The 25,026-nt window shown below is 38.3% G+C and overlaps 1 protein-coding gene across 1 annotated transcript in view; it reads left to right on the forward strand.

Moving 5' to 3' along the window:
- The window catches only part of LOC145766432 (uncharacterized), a 34,677-nt gene extending 14,403 nt beyond the window's left edge, over nucleotides 1-20,274 (forward strand). The window contains exons 17-32 of the mRNA XM_082578146.1: nucleotides 193-291; nucleotides 1,463-1,544; nucleotides 1,904-1,964; nucleotides 2,292-2,426; nucleotides 3,049-3,165; nucleotides 3,733-3,927; nucleotides 4,217-4,347; nucleotides 6,324-7,292; nucleotides 10,745-10,827; nucleotides 11,054-11,190; nucleotides 11,450-11,690; nucleotides 12,338-12,501; nucleotides 12,769-12,897; nucleotides 15,785-15,926; nucleotides 16,627-16,655; nucleotides 18,287-20,274. Coding sequence (XP_082434272.1) covers nucleotides 193-291; nucleotides 1,463-1,544; nucleotides 1,904-1,964; nucleotides 2,292-2,426; nucleotides 3,049-3,165; nucleotides 3,733-3,927; nucleotides 4,217-4,347; nucleotides 6,324-7,292; nucleotides 10,745-10,827; nucleotides 11,054-11,190; nucleotides 11,450-11,690; nucleotides 12,338-12,501; nucleotides 12,769-12,897; nucleotides 15,785-15,926; nucleotides 16,627-16,655; nucleotides 18,287-19,792 — 4,220 coding nt within the window. The 3' untranslated portion in view covers nucleotides 19,793-20,274. The remainder of the gene's footprint in view (nucleotides 1-192; nucleotides 292-1,462; nucleotides 1,545-1,903; nucleotides 1,965-2,291; nucleotides 2,427-3,048; nucleotides 3,166-3,732; nucleotides 3,928-4,216; nucleotides 4,348-6,323; nucleotides 7,293-10,744; nucleotides 10,828-11,053; nucleotides 11,191-11,449; nucleotides 11,691-12,337; nucleotides 12,502-12,768; nucleotides 12,898-15,784; nucleotides 15,927-16,626; nucleotides 16,656-18,286) is intronic.
- The last annotated feature ends 4,752 nt before the right edge of the window (nucleotides 20,275-25,026 follow it).

A 25,026-nucleotide genomic window follows, 5' to 3' on the forward strand; every position in this document is an offset into this window, starting at 1 on the left:
AAGATTAAAAAGTGCAGTGATATGTCTGCAAAAAGGCGTTTTTATTTGAATATGTTCCACAAAATCAAATCCGTTCTTCACTTTAATCTCATTTGTTAAAACGGTAATTGCTTAAAACACATTTTTAAAGTGGCGTGCGTGGCTTGGTGACTTTAGCGTTTCAGAGTCTTCTTGAGCTTATCCAATTTACAGGGAAATTCGGACGCAGCAATTCAGCAGACAGCATCTTGTCCACCACCGATACACAACCAGACGTCGTTCTGAGGAAACGACCTCGTGCCAGTAGTGCAGGTGCAAAATTGTTTGAAGTATTCAAATTTTAGTGTAATTTATTGAAACACTCTATGGTCTGGTGACACCGATACGAAAATTGCATACTGTATTATTGAATGAGAAATACCGACAAATGCATATTCTTTGTGTGGTTTTACTGAAACAATATTTTCAAATTGCATGCTTTTCCATTAAGTCTACTGAACTGTTCATAATAACGCATTGTTGTACACTGTGCATTTTAAAATATGTGCCACCGGTTTATATCCTCGTTTTGTTTTGAGGTTTTATTATATTACATATGTGTTGCTATTCATCTAACTATGGACTTTACAATTGTCATCTTCATGATTTGTAGTAGAGCGGTAGTCACTTGTTCGACCTTCCACTGTGTTATACATTCGTGCTTGCTGCGACTGCTAAATTGTATAAATTGTAATATAGTCGGGTTATGAGAGCAATTAGTCTCAAGAAAAAAAAAAAAAATTCTTTTACTAAAATTTACCTTATCATTTGTTCATGCTGTTACTTAAGAATGGTTTCACGAGCTTTTGCATATTTACACAAATTTGTGCTTGATTTGCGTTATTGGAAGCGTAGGGAAAAGTCTAGTTGACAAAATAAGCAAAGTTACTTGTAGAAGACTTCTACGATGTGTTGGTAGCATTTGCAATTTAGCGTGCTTCGTTGGAACAATTGCTTCATGATTTGTTGGTCAACGTAATTAAATTATAAGCCACATTTTTTGCTTCGTGTGATGACTGCTTTGTACTTTTGACTTCTGTAGCTTACATTAACCTGCAACGATTCAACTTCTGCAGACTTTGAATCGATGTAAAAATGATGGATTTTGCTGAGTGGAGTTTGTAGGTCGTTTGCGTGACAGTGTTTGTCTTGTGACTAAGGAAGTTTGTTTCAATCATTCCACGAGGTATAGCATTGTCTTCTTCGATTAAATGAAACTTCAAAACGCTTCAAAACATCTCAAGCTTTCATTGAAAAATGATGATAGTTTAAAAACTTGAATCATTTTTTCAGTTTTTAGTGCTTTTGTGTGTTGACTTGTTTTACTAGGTGTCCCAATTCATTGCTAATTCAAGTCATAACCTAGTAAACCGAGGTAAAGATTTTTTAGTTAACACCAATGCTGTCAGACCAAAAATCATCTTCATTTTGTTGACTTTTCTAGATCGGAATTCATTAAAAGGTGTTCACAGAAGATCGTATCAAATTGCCACTACCACACCTGTCGACAATACTGCCCTCACGCGGTACGATAAATTTGCCTGATTATATTTTGTGATTTCTTGATCAATGATTTTGTAATCTTATGAGCGTAATAATTGTTTGAACTTATTGACATTTTTCTAACCATTTCTAAGGAATTAACGTATGTAATTATTATTAACTGCTCAGAAAACAAAGCTTCTACAGTCACCAATACCAGAACTATCAATATAAACTTCACTAATAGTACTTGTTTTTGCCATTGAATGGCTTGAAAATGCTTCAGATTTTGTATTACCTTTAGTATCTTTTCCAAGCCCACCAAACTTTTACAGCATTTTTATCAGAAAAATGTTTTCAAACGTGCAAGCTCTGCCCTCATATTTTAATTTTTTGTTTCTAGACCATCACCACATAAAAGACAAGCAAGCATCAAAAAGTTCAAGAATTTCTTCGCTGAAAATGTGAATATAAATATTTTGGAGTTCCTTTGTTTAATAATCCATTTCATTTTGATGTAAAAGCATAGCTGAACCACCATTCCTGTAGTGTCAACCATGCGGATTATATTAACGTCATTTTATCTATTGTGGAACTTCAGGTTGATATTCAGGCAGCGCAAGTATAGTTTTTCTTTTTTTCATTCTTCACTATGTAGCCTACTTTGATTGAGCATTTAGTTGAAACACTGCGTTTTCCTAGCCTTGCATCGCTATAAGCGGTTCACTAATTGTCGACAGCTACAATTGCCGCTCATTAGAGTAATAATTCTGTAACGATTTGCTCCACAGGCGCAACAAGCAGTGGAGGGCCAAGTTGAAGATGCGAAGCGTGGCGGTCGTGGTCGGGCTCTTGGGCCCCCACCCCCTTCCCTTATCCTCAACGATTGCGATACGATTGTGAAGGAGGGATTTCTTTACTTCAAGGTTAAAACGACTCTCAAACCTTCCATTGTTTTGTTTGATTTTTAAGATGGTTAGCAATTTGATTCCTAAACGTCAGTGAAAACGATTAATTTTAAGTCAATTTTAGTCATCGTCATGTTTATGTCGGGTTTTAGCGCTCATTTTCAAAGTTATTACTCGATATCATTCCTCATGTCAACTTTTACAAGTCTAGATTATTATGAGATTGATGTGTAATTTTTTTACCACGCGCTATAGTCAGTTTTTATATTTTAAAACTACGAGTCATTACGGCCCTGTTTGGTTAACATATCAAGCTTTATATAGTGGGAACGTTTCCTTTGCGTCGTTTTGTATTGTTAAAATTTCTACAAATGTTGTACTTTGTTTTGACAACATTTTTGAAATTGATGCAAATGAAAGCTCTCACGTGGACAACTATTCAATGGCTCTGTCAGCTTGACTGACCATCTTACCGTCGTTCAGTAAGGCTTTCAGTTCGTATAGCATTCAATGAACCATATTACTGTAAAAAATACGTTAATTTGATTGTCAATAACACGCTACTTCGTGGTCAGACTTACCGAATAGTTCAAGTGGTTTTGTTGAATGGAAAAAAAAATCGACCTATTTGTTATCTCAGGTCGCAACGATAGAGAAAGGAAAAAGAACAAGCTCCCAGAAGTCCTGGAAGTTGGTTTGGGTTGTTTTAAAAGATCAATTGCTGTATCTTTGCAAAGACTGGAGCAGAAATAAACTAGTAAGAAAACGTAATTTGGGCTTTTTGTTTAAATTATAGAGCTTTCATGAAGAGTTAGCTTTATTGTACTGCTAACATAACTCTTCTTCTTCTTTCGCATCAGGTAGGATTGTTCAAATTTCAAGGCAAGTAATGGAAAGCCTGGTGAGTCACCGGGCTTTCCATCTTTCCATTTTTTCAATCATTCATAGTGGTGAGTGTACCTTCGTCCAGTGCCAAGTAACACAAACAGGTTTTAAAATTACTTCAATTAATCGAACGTTTTCTGCGCACCACTGCACTTTCATCAGAAAAATAATGCCACATTTCAACTACGCTTGAAGAAAATATTAAATGCTTCTGCATTATCTGCGTATAGTTTTTTGCTGCAATTCCCTTCCCCCAAAAAAACTCATTCAAAAGTCCAAATCTTGAAAGTGTTTACACAGTATACAATACAATTTATATACCGTATGTAATAATTGGTAGCTTTCGCATTATTAAATACCTTTTAAAGAACATAAGTATTTAGAACTTTCTTTTGAGGAAATGTATTGTAAGCATTTCTGATATTTCTTTTGTTTGGAGGATGCCTCTCCTGGTGTTCCTTTGAGCAACAGTTCTCCTAGATCTATGTCCGGACATGCTCCATCACACCTTCTTCTTGAAGAAGAGGATCCTCTCAACATCCAAGGTTCTCTCGTGTCCATCGCTTACAACTACTTGAAACGGAAAAACGTTTTCAAAGTAACGACTTACAATGGTTCCGAGTACCTTCTGCAGGTGGGTGGGCTTGAGCAGTCTTGATAACTTTCACAGAAAGTGGAAGTTAGCATAGAAAGTTTTAGAAAATGTCATCAAAATTTTTTAAAGAAAAGTGAAGTGTCACTTATAAATTTTTTTTATTAAGTTTTGTTATTTTATCTGCTTACAGTAAATGCTATCTGGCGGCAACGAGAGCAGCGGCAACCGAAGTTTCTGTCTCGATCGTATACGCCTTGACACAACTAACCAACGTCTTGACAGAGTTTCGCACGTGCTAACGAATCTCTAACATTCCATCTTTTTCCAGGCTGAAGACAGAGATGACATGCTGGCGTGGATCAACTCCATCCACGTGAGCGGTAACCATGACAACGAGGAGGGTGAGGTCACCATCAATGAGGACCTCATCTTGAGGAAGACGAGCCAGATCGAGTCCGGGTGAGTGGCGGTTTTGGTCGTTTTCAAATGTTGCTTTCGTAAAAACTCAACAAAAGTTTACATTTCAACGACATGTCCCACAGCTTATAAACTCTGTTTCTTCTGGTCGAATTCTCTTTACTCAACCTCAATTGCATGTGAACATTGAAAATTGATTTTAAACGATTAGCGATTACAATGTATTATGCCAATGATCCAAGGACTCTTGTGCATCAAACGTGACCTGACGAAAGATAATGATGTCGTCACAACGCTGCGTCTTCGACGTGCGAGTGTGATGTCTTGCATCATACGGTTAGTTCTGATTGGTTTGGGTCACTCATTATGTCATTAAACCAAATATAGACGAACCGTGCGACCCAGCGCCGTGAAATGTCCCTTTATGGTTTGGGATAGAGTCTATAGCAGTGTCTGTTCAAAATGCTTTGCTGTTGATCAAAGTAGACACTCTCATGCGAATGATGAACAAATACTTCATTTTTGCTGTACAGTATACTGGATCCCAGTAAAGGCTGCTTTGTATTTTGCAAATGATAAACATCCTTAACGGTCTTTTGATGTCACAACTACATCAATTTTTTGTAGAAGACAACGCTAAAAACGTTCTTGGTTTTGGTTTATGTTACGGCGACTATACGCATGTTTGATTTTTTATGAGATCTACAACTTTTTTAACAAAAATAAGAAACTTACTTTGGTCACGTGCCCTTCAACGTTTTAGGTTCAGTGATTGTGCAGTTGCTGGTTGTCAATAAGAAACTTGTAGGCCCGCAAGATCGTTTGATCGTTAGCAGTTTCCCAGTCAGAAAAGTCGCCGTTATTACATTAACTTATATGCCGAAAGTTGTTGAATCAATGTAAAAGCAACAAATTTTGCTTGCTAGGTTGATAAACATGATCAAACTCATACTGTTTCGTTTTTTTAAATCGTGACATCATCAAATGACAGCCAGAGAGTGACGTTTTGTTTGTTTTTTAACTTTTATTTTGATGAATTTTTTATGTCGCTGTTAGGTTGATTGAAGTCGATAACTTTCGATTTTGTAATTTTTTATGTTGTCACTAATTAACATCATTTGCGAACAACCCCAACGCGCCAGTTCACAAGTTTTGCTTATTTCTTTCTTTCAAACGCACCAACAAACCGCACACGCACGTCATTGCATCATAATTTCCTGTCACCATGCTCACTACTTCCTTGCGTTTGCTTCATCACGAATTCTAATTTTGTCACAATATTTTTCGCTCGCGCAAGAAATGAAAGCGCCAGTGATACAGGTACTTACTGTTGACAGTCTCTGACGCAAAGGTTGTCTGCACGTTTGTATGCATCGCGTGCACATTGGTCGTAGTCGGTCGAATAAGTGATTATGGGGAATGGTAGTGTATTTCCAAAGTAAGAGAAAGTCATGAAAACTTGAGTTTCAGCGATTTACTGAATTAGGCAGTACATTTCTAGTCCAAGTTGCGAAACGTTCATCTCACTTCAAGTTTTGTGTGAGCAGTAGTTTACATCCACTGTTCCACTGAGGCTGCGTCGTGAATCGCTACACTTTAAAAGTTAACTTTTACAATCGAAAAGGATACGTCACTGCAAAATTTCAGCGTTCAATCATATGTTTATGTTTTGATGTCACTGCGTTCTAGAATTGCTGGTTAGGCAAGCTTGAATTTGCAACTGAAACAAGGGTTAACTTTTTATTGCCGGGAAAGGTTTTTTGTTCCACTATGCTGACAGGTTGTGTCAGTGCTGGTTGGACAGCAGCGCAGGATGTAGAACTTTCAGTAGCTGTGTAGCCTAAGTCTAATATATGCTCTAGTCAGTGTAGTGCATACAGAAACACAACGTTCCTTAAGGTGAAGTTTGCGTGGTTGTTAAAGATTTTGTGCGAAATTGCAAGTTTAAACAAGTTTTCAAGGCAGTTGGTTGCGCCAAAAATCATGTAACATTTCGACGTTTGCAGGGTAGTTTGATTTAACGCATCTTTGCATGCTTGTACCTTTATTTTAATGCCTCTGCGTAATTCAAAAGCAGTTTCTTTTCTCGGTACCAAACCAAAGAAGGCTGCGTCAGAGCCGTGCGTATTATGCAGTGTCCGACCTTTGGATATGGCCGACTCTCATCTAGCAGACTGTCCAACAAGTGAATCTCATCTCTTGCTTCATGAAAATCGCTTTCAGTATCGCTCGTCTAGCGTCGTTGATTTTTCTGGACCTCGGTTAGGCCCCCCTCCGTTCTACGCAACTAAGCCTCGCGCCAACACTCTTCCTGTATCCAAAACTGTTGTCAAATTGATGGTGAAACGCTCCAACTCGGATGAAGTAAAACTGCACAAAGCGGTTATCACCAATGCCGTGATCTCGGCTCCAGAACCGCTGGATCTCAGTGGGATTCCAAATGAATTGCAGGACATACCCGCTCCTAACCCACCTCCCCAGGCCGTGCTTCGACGCAATAAGCGCGATAAATCTCCTGGTAGGGCAGATGAACGGAAACGCAATCGTCGCAAAGGTTTGGTATGGTCGGAATCTAACGGCGGCCTGAAGCCAGAAGCAAACGCTATATCTGACCCTTCTCCTATTAGTCATCCGTTAGAATCAATTGGCAACACTGAGAGTGTAAATTTGAGACCTCGAACCACTGAAGAACAGCAAAAACTATTGATGGAATTAGCAAATGAACAAGATGCCGTGCCCAGAACCGAGATTAAATCGAATCTTCCTAAAGAAAAAAGCAAATGGACAGGAAAGCCGAAGCCTCGCATTGTGGAAACGTTGAAAGGTCAGGAAACTAAGTCTCGAGGTAGAATGGCGGAAAAGATTCAAAGAACCATCCGTGCTTTGTATGATGGGAATACTAACAAAAAGCAAGACGAAGAATGGAGTAGTGGCGACGAATTGGAATCTGAGAAGCGGTTACTTCACACAGGTTCAAGAGAAGATAGGTGCGTGATCTTTGTGCAGTGTGTAGCCTAGCACTTTTATTGCAACGTCAAGGGTAGATAAAGAAATGTGGGTAGGTTCAAACAGTCGCGTTCTGCTAATCACCTTTTTCTTCAACGCAGTTGACAACGTTTTCACATACCTTAGTGGTAAATTTGATAGAAAATGCAAAAGTATCGAAAAATAACTTTAATTATTATCATTGATCAAAGCAAACTTCCCTTTCTGTTTGTATTTTCAACTAGTGTTGCAACCAAAACATAGTTTTTGTCATCATATTTTCACATTAGCGTCCTTTCATTAAATCAATGCAACTTTTGATGTTTTTGTTACGCTTTTGTCTAACTTCCTTCTCTGCATCTAGTTATGAATTTCGTATTGAATTTAACTTGGTTATGAATATAATTAGGCCACTCCTTTTATGGAATGCCATACCTTGGTAACCAGAGACTAACAATAGTCAGTCAAAAGCTTTTTGTCTTAACCGGTTTCTTAGAAAGTCTCCTTATCAAAACGTGTTCAAAATGGAGCTGATGCGTTGCTATTGAGTATTGATAGGGGTTGCGAGGTAGTGGCAATCACGACAGCAGACAATAATTTTAAAGTTTTGTGTTTTGTTTAAAAGTTTTTAGTATTTGAAATTGTTCACTTTCTCGGTATTTTGTCACCTGCTTTGAATTTAGTCTCAGTTTTCCTGGCACAGTCGATTTTAAGTCACTGCTGTGCACGAAGTAGGGACGTTTTTAATCTGTTGATTAGAGCACGTTGGACTGAGCTCATGATTACAAGGGATTGTGCAATTAAAACACACCTTGAAGAGTTGATTGGTAGTGCAAAACTTGAAAATTGCGAGTAGATGGTTGCACATACCTCAAAGCTGCAGGTTTTCGTCTGACTCTCTTTAGGAGCTAACGTCAGAATAATAATAATATTATGATTTTATTTTTTGTCGCTCTACAACAGCTAAAGTCTTTTAGCGACAGGGCTCATTTCTAATTTTATATCAGGTTAACGATGTCATCAAATTATTATCCGACTTATTGTCACTGCGTTATGCAACAAAGAACACAATCGGTACCGTATTAAAGTTTTCGGTTTGACCCGACCTGGAATTGATATCAGAATTACTTGCACTAGAGCCGAAGGCAAAACCACTCGGCTATTGAGCTGGTCTAAAGTCAGAATAAAATCAACCAAAATGTGAAGTATTTGTAGTAGGAGAAAAACGAAATGTAAATTTGGCGAATCAAAATAATTCAAATTAACTAAGGAACTCTAAGGCATAAACGAATTCCTTTTGGCTACATAAGACTGGATCTAGAGTTTTTATAAAGGTTGCTTGCAACCAGCTTCGACCTATGTGCAACCTTCTACTCGCAATTTAAGACACATTCAGTTTAATTTATTTACATTGCACAACTTGCGTAAAATCACAACACACGTAATTCATTGGGCACTTTCACGGTCGATATGCAGAACGTGTACTCATGATAACAAGATGACAATAGTTAGATAATAAAAGCTTTTAAGCAGTTAAATCGATCTATTTAGCTAAGCAATCTCTTTCCTGAAATAAACGCACATCATAGTTCTGAACTTGTAAAATGTAAATAGTAGGAGTCCTGATTCTGTTGAAATCATCAAATTTAACTTCATTACAATTTCGTCATTTTCATCGACGAATCATGACTTAGGGACATGAAAACAGTACTTACAGGTTATTAAAGGTTATGAACATTGTGTATCTGCTGCCCAGGTCGCTGGATTTCTAGTCACTTTAAACAACACATGTTTGCAATGTGCTATTTTTCTTGTTACATCATAATTTTAACAAGTGTAAATTTTAACAAGCTGTAAATTATAGCATTTATGTCTCTTGGTTTAACATACTTTTACTGATTTTTTACGAAAACCCCTAAAAAATAGTTTTTTTTTAAATAACTGCTTTTCTACTGAAAATAGACAACGAAAGCATATAGAAAACCTTGTCTTTTGCATCTTTAGACACTAAAACCACATCTCTGGCTCAAGCGGTTACCCAGATATGGAAATTTTGCATTTCTGGGGACGTGCTTCATTTGAGGGGTCTTGTGCACCCTCTGAATCATGTTCAAATTTAAAAACGTTTTGCAAGACTTCATTTTTCATAAAGGACGAAACTTTTTAAGGGTTAGGAGCAGTAAATTTCAAAAATTGATTTTCAAGGACCACCCTAATAAGTATACTGTATAGTGTATACAGTATCTTGATTCTATAGTAAAAGCTATACGATTATACTGTTGAGCTAAGCTTTTACTCGATCGGTCTATATCTTCAAATACTGTTGTGGGTAGACTTCTATTCAATTCCCACTTCTTCCATTAACTTATTAACTTTGTGCACAGTTTGCTGCAGAAGGCAAAAAGTAAATGCCTGGCGGATTCTATAAAACCTGTGTTCATTGTTGAAAGGTTTCGATTCATTGTTGGAAGTTTCCAATCGTTTGTCTTTCACTGCGCCTATTTGCTGCGCTCTCACTCTTCTGTTATTTTCGTTCAATATTTTTTGGCTAAGGAATCTATTGAGTAAAAAGATTAGCCTGCAATGCAAGTTTTTTTTTTTTGCTCAATTGCACCGTGTGCTGCTACACTTCAGTGACATAACAAATGCTGGAAAGTTTCGAAACTAGAGGTTTGAGCGAAAGAGGTCAACCGGTTGTCTCGATCCAATAAGGTTTCAATCATAGTCATACCACGCACACACGTAATAGTTGTCATTCCACTGTGATATCAATGTTGAAACTTTTCTTGCCAATTTAGCCGGAGGTCTTCGTTTTCTCCTCGCATACCCAAGAAGTTATTGCGGATAAGGTAGATCATGTCCTGTGTGTTCTCATCCACCTGCTCTACTTTGTTTTCGTTCACTTTACCACTTTTAAATTAGGTCGACCTTTTTTCAACATCTTCACTTTGCTGATGTCCTTTTTTGGGTTAAATTTAACTTCAACATTGTCTCGTCCTACTTTATTATCTTCTTAATCTTCTTGTACAGCATGGACTGGTCATCTGCTCTTACTCGATACAACTTTTACCACTAATATTGCCACCGAAATTGTAAAGTAACCGATTGTTTGATAATAATTAATCTCAACACTAATAGATTGCTATCTTCAAGACTGATGCGTTTTGCTATTTCCAACTGTCATCATTTATGTATACGACACATCACGTTGGCACTGACGAAATTCCTTATTTTTCCTGACCTGTCATAATTGAAAAACTACTTTATCATATTTATATGCAACCAGTGCCAACCCTCATTGAATTTATTTCAAGTTGTGCCAAATGTAATTTGCAATGTTTCTTTGTTCGATAAAACGCCAATTTGCTTTAAGGTGTTGGTATGATTACTGTATTGAAGACTTTCGTTTTCCACACTGTATGTTTTAACATCTCCCTTGTATCTTTGTATCTAGTCCCAAAACAGACAAACGAGGTGCTAAAAAGAGTCGATCACCAAAACCCGCTCGAAGAGTCCCCGCGGTTCCTTTCAAAGACGGTGAGTCCCTGTGTCTAACCTCAACATTACATTGCAGTACAATGCAACTAAGGGCTCAACGTAATTTGTGTCTTGTCAGTTTTTATTTTTCACCAACTTCACTGTTTTCATTCATACATCTTTCAGTATCTTCAAAATTGAAAGACTTCATGCGTGTTGTTTTTTCACTAAGAAAGCTCATTTGCACGATACTCACGCTGGTACGATGATGAAATGTTTGTTGCAGTTGACGGCCCCCGGAAGTTTAGATGGAAAGGAAGCGTAAATCGCATCGTCAGGAAGTTCGGGCAAGGTCAAACGTTGATGCAAGGAGGAACTTTTGGAGTTCATTTAGAAGATTGTCCTCCTAGTGCTGACAATGAGGTGAGTCCAGAACTTCAATCTTGGTGTCAAATCTTTTGTGATTTGAAAGTTTTTGATAAATCCTATTTAATGAAAAACCTAGCTCTTTCAAGAGATATTTCGAACTTACGTTTGCTTTGTTTCGCCTGCAGTCCAAAGGTTTAAAATATCTACAATTATTCCATCCACTGTACATTATTCCATATACTGTTCAACAAGTGTTTCTGTGTATAGTTTATTGAATGTTGAGTTGTGATTTAATGATTTCTTTTTTGTCCAGTTTGTTCCTTTTGTCGTCGATTTATGCTGTCGAGTTGTGGAGGAAAAGGGATTATCTTTCACCGGGATCTATCGCGTTCCTGGAAACAGTGGGACTCTTGCGTCTTTGGAAGAGGAGCTTAACTCCCGAGGAGCAGATGCTGTCGATCTTGAAAACGATCCAAGATTTTCTGATCTCAACGTCGTTTCCTCACTTCTCAAGTCGTTTTTTCGTAATCTTCCTGATCCACTTTTTACCAATGGTAAGTTCACACTATTTTCCTTACCATGTTTCATTTAAATTTGGCTGTGTAAATATGCCAAGAAAACCATTTGAAGGAGTTTTGAAACGGTACCAATAGGTTACACTTTACACATATAGCATATTAAGCATATTAAATAATTGAAAAAACAATAAGGTTTGACAATATTTTACATGAAAGAAATAAACTCCTTATCTTCTTATATTAGCTTAGTCTTAGTGCTTCAGCTCGACTTGTGTTTCGTAGCGGAAAAAAAAAACACTGTGGCCCACAGTCAATATTTTTGCTGAATTATTATTTGCATTGTTTCTTAAAAGTGATTATCACCTGGGAAAACTCAGAGCTAAGATGTTTGTTTTCTTGAAATTTATTCAGAAGCTTTTCTTTTCAAAACATTAACCTACATATCGATTTTTATTTATTCTGAACATCTGTAACGTGTTCATATTTCTTGTGACTACCGGTACCCTTGACCTTAAGGAATATTTTTTTTTGATTTATAACTATGTTTGTAATAATCAAATACACTTCTGGGCATACTGATACGCTTGACTGCATCGTAAAATGACGTTGATTGAGCGAATGATTTGAATGTTTAGTTGAAATAACACGAAACCACCTCAAGTTGATGATGCATTTCTTCACAGAATTGTATGACGATTTCATCCTCATGAACCGCACCAAGGATCCTGAGTTGAGATTGAAAGGTCTTCGACGTATCATCCACATCCTTCCTCCTCCTCACTTCGAAACCCTCAAGTTTCTTGTGATTCACTTGAGAAAAATTGCAGACAACTCAGCACTTAATAAAGTTAGTCAGACTTGCGTGTGTTGCATGAATGTTTTCTATTCGCACACGGCTTCGACTTGCTTCTTTTCACATGTATTGTATATGATCGCCGGATGGGCGAAGGACAAGATGCTTAGTTTTTGTTTTATGATCACTAGCTCGACACTACTCAACGCTAGACAGCATCTGCAATACAAGCGCTTTTTAAAACTGTTTCTTGATGCTGAAAATGGCTAAAGTAAACATGGTAAGCGATTTCAAAACATATTTCAATATTTTTCTCAACAGATGGAAGTTCGAAACCTGGCCATAGTGTTTGGTCCCACCTTGGTGCGCAGTACGATATCAGACAATATGGCAACTATGGTTACTGACATGTCAGACCAATGCAGGATAATAGAAAGCCTCTTGAAGCATGTTAGTATATTTTTTTGAAGTTTGTTTTGGCCAAATGGCTTTATTGGTGTCCTGGCCTGGGTATATGCTTTGCCGAATTGTTTTACTGCGAAACACGAAATGTCTTCATGATCGATCTTCTGGGTGAAACAGTTCGGCTGCCATTAAATGTGCTCATATAATGGATTTGTAATTACTTATGTGAAGCTTTTGTAAGGAGAGTCGTTTTTTTACTGCGTGCATAGAGCTCAATGTTTCGAATTCTTCTTCAACTCGTTTAAATACTGTGCTGCGTTTGGTCTATATTTGAGTTTCAGTTAGTTTACAACAAGAATAATGTTTCCTTCATCAGTTATCACCTATGAAAGTTTTAAACTTTTTAGCGAAAATTCGATTTGCTTTAGTAAAATTTTAAGTGCATAAAATTGTTCATCAGTACCAGTAACCTGTCATGACTTTGTCGTCAGTATTTATAACGACTGTGTTGTCAGTATTTGTAACCTGCCGCGACTTGGTCGTCAGTTGGTACCATCCGTCAGCGGTTTGTAATTGGTTGCTGGACATTAGTTGCTTTTGTTGTGGCACCGAAGCAAGAATAGTTTTGTATTGAAATTACAATGGAATGCCTTTTTGCTTTATCACCGGAACGCACTGCTGCCCTGGATTTCATTTCCAACCTGAAATAACTCATCCACTGAACTACTATTATTTTTATTTGTTTCTAATTTCTTCTGTGGAATATGTCTTTTAGCTCTATACAAGTTTTGTGCGATCAAATAATGACCAAGTGCTGATTTGAGTAAAATCGTTTCGACTTCTTGTCAAGACTAACATAATCCCGATTGCGCTATTCGCTGTAGTAGCTTCGGAAAAGGAAAAAAGAATGGTAGCATCACATATTTCGTGTTAAAATTTAAAGAACTTTCTTCCAAACATTTTTTCTTTCACAAATATTCATAAACGTTTTTACGTACAGTGTTAGTTGCCAACTGATTGTGTTACTTGCCAGTGCTTATTTTTGTGTTGACGTCATAATGACGTCACCGAACAGTTGGTAACATACTATTGTGTAGACTTGTTCTCAAGCGCATTTTTGTGTCCACAAGTATGTAGTCTGGTCCACAGCAATTCACACTTAAGTTTTGAAGGTAAAGCAATCTTCATCCACGTTTAATCAATCTAAAGCAAACATTTAATTTTCTGACTATTTCTGGTTACGTCATGTGTTACGTCATTTGTCGTGTATCCGTAAGTTGAGTACTTTTATGATTTGCTCCGTTGCTTCCACTTTGAGTCTCTGTCGGTAGAAATAGTTCGTGTTGCACTTTGCTTTATTTATTCGGTGTTTGATGTTATAATATTATTTTGAAGATTACATTGTGAGAATTCAACTTGTCAATTTTGCACTTCAACCAGCTATAGTTGCCATTTTACTGGTTGGTCGGCAGTGACACATTGTCAGTCACGCGACGAAACAAACGGATGTTGATTTCAAGTCAAGAGCTTGAAAATGGATTTACTGCAAAAGCTCTTAGCAGTGCTGATCCCGCAACACATAGCTGCTCCAGTCTATCCAGAAGCTGCATCTTGAGTCTACTTTTTTCTTTCATTTCCTGATTGCGTCAGTACGCATCATTTCTCCGAATGGATGGTTTTCAACATCTCAGCCCGAAGCCTGTGATATTTCCGGTAAAGTGAGACGGAACTATTTTCGTCACGTCTCATGTATGAGGATCGCAGTCTTTCAATTGGTTCGATTAAGGATTATCGAGAAAAGCACCTTGAAATGGTTGGATTCGTTTGCTAAATACAAAAGCGAATTATGACCGAGAGTACAGACTTCATTCAGGTGACGTTTGCATGAACGTGCGGTCGCTTGATTGGCCTGCCACCGTCTGGTTACGTTATGACTTTTATGATCTTCGCAGTCGGCTTGAAGCCGTTAAAGTTCCGATCCGTGTCTGACTTTTTGTTACTTCACAATCTGTTATTGATCCTGCAGTTTTTTTTAACCGTTTTAGTTTTATTTTCTGCTTGTGCTAACTCACGCTATTACAATAAAACAAAAGGTTGTATTGTATTAATGAGAGTACAAATGTACGTGATTTGCTTAGCTATTTTTTTTATCAGTTAATCAAGCATGAGTACAACAGGTTGAAGCATGCACTCAGTTTAAATGGCATCATCTTCAATTTCTTTGAATTCATGTTGAATCATTTAATCATCAATCAGTTTATATTGTCCACCACAGAACGCTGAAATGTTTTTTTAACTCAATGAATATGTTTTGCTGTCATTTTCTATACGTTGAACATTTTTGTTGGTGATTATTTTTGTTCAGATTTTTACTTTGCTATAGCTATAGCCTATATAATGTATTTTTCAATGTGTGCAAGTATGGCATTTACGCATTGTGTATCAGTCTCACTCTCGCCTGCTTATAATACTCCAGTAGCTCACAAAACACTTGTTTGTTCTAAAAGTTTACTTTGCATTTAAAGCGAAAGACACCTATTATGCAAATGTTGGTATTTGTCTAGTCAGTTTTGCGTACAATTTTGCCAAAAAATGTTCTGATCGTGGATACATACATAAAGTTATCAGAAAGAAGCAATTGTGTTCTTACTATCTTTTGCGTTATACACACCAACCAAATCTTTAAGCATGATTTAGATTCGTTGGCTATATTTAAAAACATCATCATCACACTTCTTTGTTTATAACTTTCAACATATTATGCCTTGATTATCATAAAATACTTACAGGTTTTTCATAGCGAAGAAGCTTTAGTTTCGTCGCAGGAAGGCGAAAAGGGTGTTGCGGTTTTGTCATCAGGCGTTAGTTTAAACATTCACACACTCAACCAAGTTGTTGGTTCACTCACGAGACTTGTTTTCTTATCGCTCAGGCTGCTTGGTTCTTCAGCGACGAACTAGATCAAGAGTCAGAGGTTCGGAACTCGCCTGCGCTGAGTGAAGAACGCCACGAACCGGTTCCCAACATCGACCACTTGCTGGCAAACGTTGGTAGAACCCCGGGAGATACCTCAGGTAATTTGATAATCGGCTGCAATTTGAACGTTCAGCTTTATTTGCTTCTAAAAAAATTTACGTATTGTCTTTCAAGGTTGTAAGATTAAGACGCTGTTCAAAATGGTGTGTAGGCTAGTGTAGTTTTCTTCAGTCGAGGAAGCTAACGCTTTTTTTACTCAATTTTCCAACAGACAGAATGAGTTATGGATGCTTCCATTTTCTGGTCAGAAAACAAAGATCGAAGTTTTCCGACCAGGTACCAAATCAAATTAAAGATCCCGAGTTTGTAGCAGGTTTAGCTTGATTTGTTGAAAGAAAGTACAGGACTTTCCAGTTGCTCATTTTGTTTTTATTTATTTTTAAAAAGACAGAGTTTCTTCAATTGAAAGACAGTTTAAGCATAAGCAGTGGTTTGCAATTTTATATCAAATAATAACAGTTGAAGAGTTCAGTATAAATTGGATGTAAATGTGACATGAATTTACTTTGGGTCCGTTGCACGTAAGTCTAGTCTAAGAAAGTATGCTCAGCAAACTGTGCTATCCCTAGTTCAAAATATAAGCAGGGAAAGTAATATTGAAGAAATGAAGTGTCAGTTTATTTTTTTTCCAAAGAGGTATTTTTTTAATATTTCATTTATTTTTATTCAGATGAATGTAACTACTTTGTTTTCCAAGCTTATGGTTTTGTCTTATTCAAACTTACTTTTCGATTTCAGATACGGCGAGTGAATCTTCAAAGTCTAAGGTGAGTCGCCTGCCCGATTGGTTTACAATTGTTCATATTTGTAACTGTGGTTTGACGTCATTTAGTTTAAAGGGCAGGGAAACCCAAATTAACTTTTTGCGAGTTTTTTGTTTCAGCGTGATGTCATTGTGTACAACATGCGTTTCAGAAAAAAAAAAATCCAAATTTTGTTGCCCTCGTCTCGCTACGGCCGCTTTTGTTTGATCCCCGTTTGCGAAGCCTCGCGCGCATCCAGCCGCGACGCTGTACCCGGTGACGTCACAAGGTACATACAGTATTGTTCGAATTAAAAAAATTGTTCCAAACCGTGTTCGTGCAATATTGAAAGAAGGTGGAGGCCACATTAGGTATTAAACTATATACATCTGATAAATTATCGCAATAAGCCAAATATACACCAATTCAGCCTGTTTTCTTGACAGTTTCTATTAATTCGAACAGTACTGTATGTATCTTGTGACGTCACCGCGTACAGCGTCGCAGCTGGATGCGCGCGCTGCCTCGCCAACAGGGATCAAACAAAAGCGGCCTTAGCGAGACGAGGGCAACAAAATTTGGATTTTTTTTTTGTAAAACGCATGTTGTACACAATGACATCACGCTGAAACAAAAACTCGAAAAGTTAATTTGGGTTTCCCCGCCCTTTAAGAAACTCAATTTCAGTAGAATTTAGTATATTTTTTTTCTCACTGAACTCAATTTCTATTTGCTACTATTAATATCTATTTGCTACTGAACTCAATTTCAGTAGAACTTAGTATATTTAATCATCATTAGATAACTTTCTAAACTTTAGTCTTTTCATTGGTGTAAATCAACATATATGCTCAATTGTTGAATAATTGCAGCTTTCATAGTTTGATGTGTTTTTCTACGAAACTATTTGCTAGTGATTTCTTGCAACTGCAAAAGCTTTTTATACAGTGCAGTCAAAAGAAAACTACAGTATTTATAATATTGTAATTTGCAACTTGCATAGTACTTGCACCAGCAGCGGATCTCGAACAACATAATTTGTGACGCAACACAGTCTTTGGCAATCATTTCAACAATAATCAAGAAGTGACTTAGTTTCAGATGGGGTAGTTTTGGCTACAGAAATTTTCGCGCTTGGCCCCAAAGTTAACAATTTTTTCATGTTTTTTCTTTAAAATTTATTTTTTTTTAAGTTAAGAGACTGCGTGTTGTGTTTTTTTTTATATATCCGCTACTGGTTTTGCCGTTACTATTGCAACTCGAACTCTTATTATAGTTGCAAATACGAAGTGTTTTTTTTTCTCTTACGTAGTTTAAACAATAAAATTGGTGTTCTACTTTTCACCATTGCATAATGCTTACCAAACATCTGCTGCGTGAAAGAGTGGTAAGAGGACTTTCATGATGCCCGAATGAAGGCTGGTTCAACGCTGTCTTGAGCAGGCGTTTATGTCTTGGCAAGACACGCAATAACATGCTTAAAGGTGGACAGAAAATAGGCTTTTAGGTCTCCGTCCAATTACTATAACTTTAACCTCCGGGATATGCCTGGATTTGATTAAATATATTCTCAGCGCTTATTTTCCCCTTTTGTTTGTTCGTTTATTTGAAGACATTGGGAAATGACGAACTTCTTAAACTCAATTTTGTTGCAGGCTTCGTGCGCGTCGGAAAAAGAATCCTTTTCTCGTGACGTCATGGATATGATATTCGGTGCCGGAAAGAAATGGATGCCAAATTCACAGCAACGAGATGCAAGAACTGACAGGGAAGAAAGCAGTGACGATGAATTTGGATTTAAAGAAGCTAAAAGAAAACAGGATAAACCCGTTACCAAGCCTCCCATAACTCCCCCAACTGCAAATGTCCCTTCCCCAGCCCCTTCAAAATCCCAGGTTGTGAAGCCTGTAGCTACCGTTGCCAAATCAGACTGGCCGAATAAAGGACAACATCTCCCGCATGACATTCCTGCACGTTTATATGACTTTTATGTTGAAAGTTTAGAGCGATTGGTCAGAACCGACACCTCTAGGCCGCTGCCTTATTTGTCTTCATCGTCCACAGAAACCTCGCCTCATGTTACCCCCCGCAGTAGCTGGTTCGGTGTCCCTCGGCTTCCACTCCACAGGAATCTTCCCCATCAAAGTCATCGGTCGTTGGAAACAAAATTAAACAATGGTGGAACACATGATAAACCCTGTCCGCCTCCACAAGTCAGTGCACCGGCTGTATCACATCCACCGCCCACTCCACAGTCATACAGTGATCTTCCGTCAACCACTTCCATGACATCCCGAAAAGCTGACGAGCTCTGTCCTTCCTCACTTTCCAGCACGCCACTGCGTAGTTGTCAACAGAACAACAAACCAAAACATGTTCAGATTGGCGACAGTCAACCCGGACTGCCTTTAACTGACAAGAACAGTAACGTTGGAAATGAGGAATCCGATTCGGATACTTCCATTTACATCGGAGATACTTTAGAAGAAAAGTTAAGAAACTTAACGAACCTTGACAAGAAACTGGAACGACGTCCTTCCCGACGTCATACAAGTCTCAACTATGACGTCCTTCTCGAAATTACTCCGAAACCCATCGCTCCTTTGAAACCAGTGAATAAAAAACTAACAACAGCTCCATCACTAAAAGCCGGCGAGCTTGTGACTCCCGACAATTTCCATATGTACCCGTCTAAGAAAACCACCAAGGAGCTTTATCAAGAGCGAAAAGCTCGAAAGCATCAGCAGAATGATAATATAAAGTCCATTCGTAGCGGCTGCGTGAACGACGTCATGGAGCGTTGTGCGTCTGACGAAAATGTTTTTAAGCGGTTTGAGCCAAAACGTCAAGCGTTACGTTCCGGCTTGCGCGACGACGCTAACGTATTGCGTCGTTCGCGACAATCGAGTGAGAAAGCGAAAAGGCGTCACACTCTCGGAGGGAACGACTTCCCCTCACAATACTTTTGGGATCAATCTCACCATGCTTCCCTGCAAAATATTTATCGAGATGTTCCTTGGTCAGCAATGGCTCGTCTTCGGCCTAATTTTGGGGCATCCGCCCCTTCTATTAGTATCAAAACTCTTCCTCCGTCGCTTATATTAAATCGGGGTAACACTTTTCGGTCAGAATTTAACCGAAAGTCTGAATCATATATTTGACATAAGATTTTGCAACATGATTGAATTTCGGTTTTAATCAAACTTTGTCGTCTATTCATCAACTCACTGCATGGTATATGCATTTCACATAGTGTTTCATGCATCTACTTTGCATTGTCTTAAACTGCATATTTGCTGCTAACTTGCCGCTTCAATATAATTCTTCGAGGTGTTCAAAATACTTCATCGCTTATGTTTTTTTGTTAATTTTTAGTTTTTACGTTAATGATATTCGAAAGACTTGTTCCATTCAGAAGGTAACATATTTATTTTATGTCTTCATCTACTGAGACACAAGCTTTCATAGTGTGTCAACAATTACGAGTCGCTATATTCTGTATTGTTGGCCGATTTATAGTTGGTGAAGTAATGTAATAGTCTATCACTCGTTTTACATTCTTACAATGATGTCATACTGCCTTGTGACTAGCGCTTTTGCTGAGTCTATTTTGTTGTTACATATTAATAAAGCTATTTTTGTTGTTAAATGTATGTTGTTGCAGCTAAAGCTACATACTATTATGGCGCATAGAGCAGTCGGTTTATACATAAAAACTATTGTCACATGATACGTGATCATCCCCCAAGCAGGAAAAGAGATCACTCTAACGAAGATGGTTCGACTCTGGGTGTACGCATGCAGCCTATGGAGCCCGCTCTGTTCAGCAGCACACAGCAGAGGAAACATTTTTCCAGCAACAACACATCAATTGCAAGCAAAAAAAAATTGCAAGCAGAAACTTAGTCAAGCTCATAGACCAGGCCTCCGTCGGTGGTGCAAAATCATTATAATTAACTGTATAACCCACACTGGCCAAAATTCCTGCCATTTCATGTTTAGGTTAAAGATATTTTCTTAAAGGAAAACTGACAACTTTTTTTAACCTTTTATTATGAAACAAGAACTCAGTTATATTTTAATCTTCGATACAAAAAATATTTATAAGCAGTATTCGTATCAACTCAACTACTCACAGCTTTGAAAAGTTTTTGAAAACTATCCACAGCTCAGGGGTGGATCTACCGAGTGGGCCTGATTGGTACAGGCCCACCCAGAATCAGATTCATAAAAAAAAAAACATATTAATAAGTATAAAGACTTAGCTAAACGTGAGCTGGTTGCCGTGTGTGTGCAATTCCTTCACGGAGGTGGCATCAAAGAGCGGGCAGTGAGCTTTGTTGCGACCGCAGACTTGTCCGCAAAAAGAATATCAGAGAAAGTTCTGGAGGTGCTTCAATCACCAGAATTGGATCCTGGTCTCTGTGTCGGGTTCTGTTTCGATGGAGCATCGGTCATATTATTGTATGAGCACACGGGAGGGGTTCAGGTTATTTTGAAAGAAGCATTTCCAAAAGCCATCTCTGTGCACTGCAACTCTCATCGGCTTAACAGAGTGCTTTGCACCGCTGCTAAAGCGTCCGGACATGTGAGCACATTTTTTGACATTGTTAATCAAATACACAGCATTTTTACTGGGACCCACCGGCACTCTCGCTTGATGGAGATACAAAAGGAAATGCATCCCAACCGGCAGACTATGGAGCTGGAGCGCTCATGTGACACCAAATGAAGTTCAAAATCAGGGTCAGTGCATAAGATATTGCAGTTGCTTTATGTAACTTCTTACTAGAGGCTCTGGCTGGCTTTTCCGAAACCAGTGGTCAAACGAAAATAGAAGCAGAGCAGCTCTTGCAGCAGATGCAAACGAAAAAGTTCGTTTTTATGCTTGTGACTTTTTGCAAACTGTTTGAAAACAGCGATTTTGCCACCAAGGGCATGCAGAGCTCAACACTTTGTACTGTATATCACTGATCAAGCTGCCTTCGAAGTTTCACAAGTCTGTTGTCACCACCACTCTGGGAAAAACGTCGGCCGTCAAAAGCAATGAGGATTTTAGGGCGCTGTGGAACTGTATTCTTGAAAGGCAGATAACGGAGTTAAACTGCCGCTTTATGGACGACACGTATGGATGAATGAGAGCAGCGGCCTATCTTTCTCGCCTGCATCTGCCACTTTTGGCGAAAAAAAACATTCTAATTGGTCCGTGTGCACTGTATGGCATTGAGATCGCAGATGCTGAACATGCTGTATTCATTCAACACATCAGACGGAAAATGGATGAGAAAACTTTCCTACATTAATGGAATTTCTGGACAGTTGCCCTGCTGACATTTTCCCGAACATGAACAGTGTTTTAAAGACCATCATAACGCTGCCTTCCTCGTCCTGCGTCGTTGAGCGACTTTTCTCCGCAACAAACAGGATCCAAACGAGCTTGAGATCATCCATGCTGACTGGGCGCCTTAATAACTTGACACTTTTGTCTTTTGAAAGACAACTCATTGACAGTTCGGATTATGATGACATAATAAACTTTTTTAACTCGAAACCTAGGAGAATCCGCCTTGTTTAGAAGCTCCAGTAAAACGAAGTTTTTATGTGTTGGCCCGCCGTGGCATTATTGGTGAAGGCCCACCAAGATATTTCCTAGGCCCACCCAGGGGCGTTGACAGGGGGGTCTAGGTTATACTTTTGGACCCGGGCTCGGAATATTTAAGGGGCCGGACTTAACAAATTCCCCGCGACTTCAAACATTATCGAGACCTTAATATAATCTGATCTAAAGTAACTGCCATCAGAGGTTAAAACAGCCATTTCAGTCGTCAGATGGTAAAGTACCGGGCCCACTTCAGCTTTCTGGTGGTAAAATAGCCACTTCAGTCACCAAACAGTAAAATAAAGAACTTAGTCTAGTATAGAAATTTCCCTAACCATGAATATTACCCGAAACACGAATTTCAAAATAAACAGGCTAATATTTGTTCAAAATCAAAAACTGAAATGGCACAGGTAAGAAGATTACTATCTCTATTTCTGCACTGAAAATTATACCAAAACTGCTTTTCAGATTGTAGCAATCAGCAAATGTTTGAATAAGGCCCTATCCCAATCCCAAACACCTTTCCCAAATCAAATTGAAAACTTTCTGACTGTCTGCAGTGCTGCAAATTCTCTTCTGGTGAGCAGAATGACCAGTGAAACATCAATGGAATCGGGAATAATACTCTAGCGCCATGTGACAAATCAAAGTTCAAAAAAGCAACCGCTAGATAAACATAGTAAGTTTTGCGGTTCAAGAAATTTTTAAGATTGCGCAAGGTTTGTTAAATGACCATGCTACGACATCAGTAAAAGTAACACAACCTTTATATTCATAACTTCGTCGATGAAGGGGGCCCGAAAATAAATTGGTACCGGGCCCGAGAAACCTTGTCAACGGCCATGGGCCCACCCATAAATTTCGTTCTGAATCCGCCTCTGCCGCAGCTTCACAAAAAAGTGTTTGTCATTGTCAGTTTTTGTGAAAATCATCTTTAAAATTTTTTAAAAAGGAAAAAAATGACATTACTGAAGTCGGAGTCGACCAGTTAGGCCTATAAAGCTAGGAATCAGAGTCGTATGTTTTTCTCCCGACTTCACAGCCCTGACAAAAACACATCTTTCAATATTTTGTCGTCTTCTGTATTTGTTTTCAGGACTACTTGAAAGTAAGCTTTCCACTGAGGTGCTAGCAGCCTACTGGATAATGCAGAAGGTCTACGTAACCTAAAGTGCGGAGTTTTTATTGGTGAGGGCACAGTGGCCTTGTTTAAAGTTATAATGTATATGTTCTTGAGCTTACTGTAGTAGACAGCTGCTTCGTGTTTATACATTTGGACAATAAAGTCGCAGGCATATTTTGGCAACTTTTTGTTTTGCCCGTCCAAAATATTTTTATCCAGTACAGCTATGACCCTGCCAGTCAGGCGCTTCAACATCTTCCACATGCCAGAGTAAAGTAAGAAGAGCTATATGCTTTTTTCGTAATTGTCAGTACAAAGCCACATTGCGAGATTTTTCTCACAGCCCAAAATAGGTAGGCTATTTGTGCCTAAGCCTACCGTACTCTAGTTTAGGACAGAATTAGAACCTTTATGATAATTGATGGTCAATGTGGACCTAGGCCTATTTCACTTTGGATTTAGAATTTCTGCTTATTAGATATTGCAAAATAGAGTTTGATTCTAAAGCAGGGCTACTCAACTGGCGGTCCGAATCCGGACTTTCTGGGTGTTGAAGGTGGACCTCGGGCTTCTGGAAGAATAACCTCATTGCCACATTTTAGGGCATCTGTAAACAGATTTCCATTAGAGAAAAGCAATTTTTTGTGATTATCCAAGGAGCTGGGGGCCTCTCCCCCAGACCCCCCAACGTTTTGTCGTTTTCTCTGATGTGCGATCCACACAGCTGCACTACAAAGAAACACAATACATTTTTTCCTTTTTTATTTCTTTGCTTGTGTCAGACAAAAAGCCAAGTCGTTTACATACTATCTGAAAAGTGTTTCGGTGCTCGTAGGCTACTGGTTGTTTAATTTTCGTGATTGCATATGAAATATTCACCGGACCGCAAAAATATTCAACTTGTCAAAATGGACCTTTGCTAACGTAGTTGAGTAGCCCTGTTTTAAAGTATCTTCGGGCAAAAATTAATGTAGTTTTGTGCAATCTTTATTTGCAAAAAACTAAAAGTTAATTAAAGAATTTTTAAGACTGTAGGGTAGGCTACAACTATTTTTAGAGTTTAAAGATCTCTTTACATGTCTGACAAATGCCAACTTTGACAGAACAGTTAATTAGACATGCTATTATTCAACATTCTGGTAGGCTATTAGGTCATGCCTGTATAAACTACTTTACATCCCAAAAAACTGCTACATTATGGGCTTCGGAAATAAACACTTTCTTGCGCGACTTTCTAATTTTTGTCGGCTTATACAAATTTTAATACACATAGCCTACCTTCCGTAAATTGCGAAGCCAAAGAAGCATTTTTATGGTACCGGTAAGCTGTTTGAGTTCAGCAATTTCTTACAATTGGTTGATTATGGAAATCTTTATTCTCCGATTTCAGACAGCTGCTTTGAGAACTTAATCTTCGTAGGTTTTGCATATTGTGCTACTTGCAGAGGTTTTCAACTACTGCCGCAGGCCCGGTCACCAAGATTGACGAAGTGAACAGTGAAGTGTCTGCTTGTTGAAGTGTTGTTGTTTGTAAAGTAATCTATCCACTAGGTGCCGTAAATTCCATTATTACTAAAAGAAATATGGTTTGAATCTTTATCCTCGGACTGAGAAAGCATTTGATAGGTTAAGTCTATTCCTAGTAGTTTCACCTACTTTCAGACTGCAGA

This window comes from Aplidium turbinatum, chromosome 1 (assembly GCF_918807975.1).
Source record: "Aplidium turbinatum chromosome 1, kaAplTurb1.1, whole genome shotgun sequence".
Lineage (NCBI taxonomy): Eukaryota > Metazoa > Chordata > Ascidiacea > Aplousobranchia > Polyclinidae > Aplidium > Aplidium turbinatum.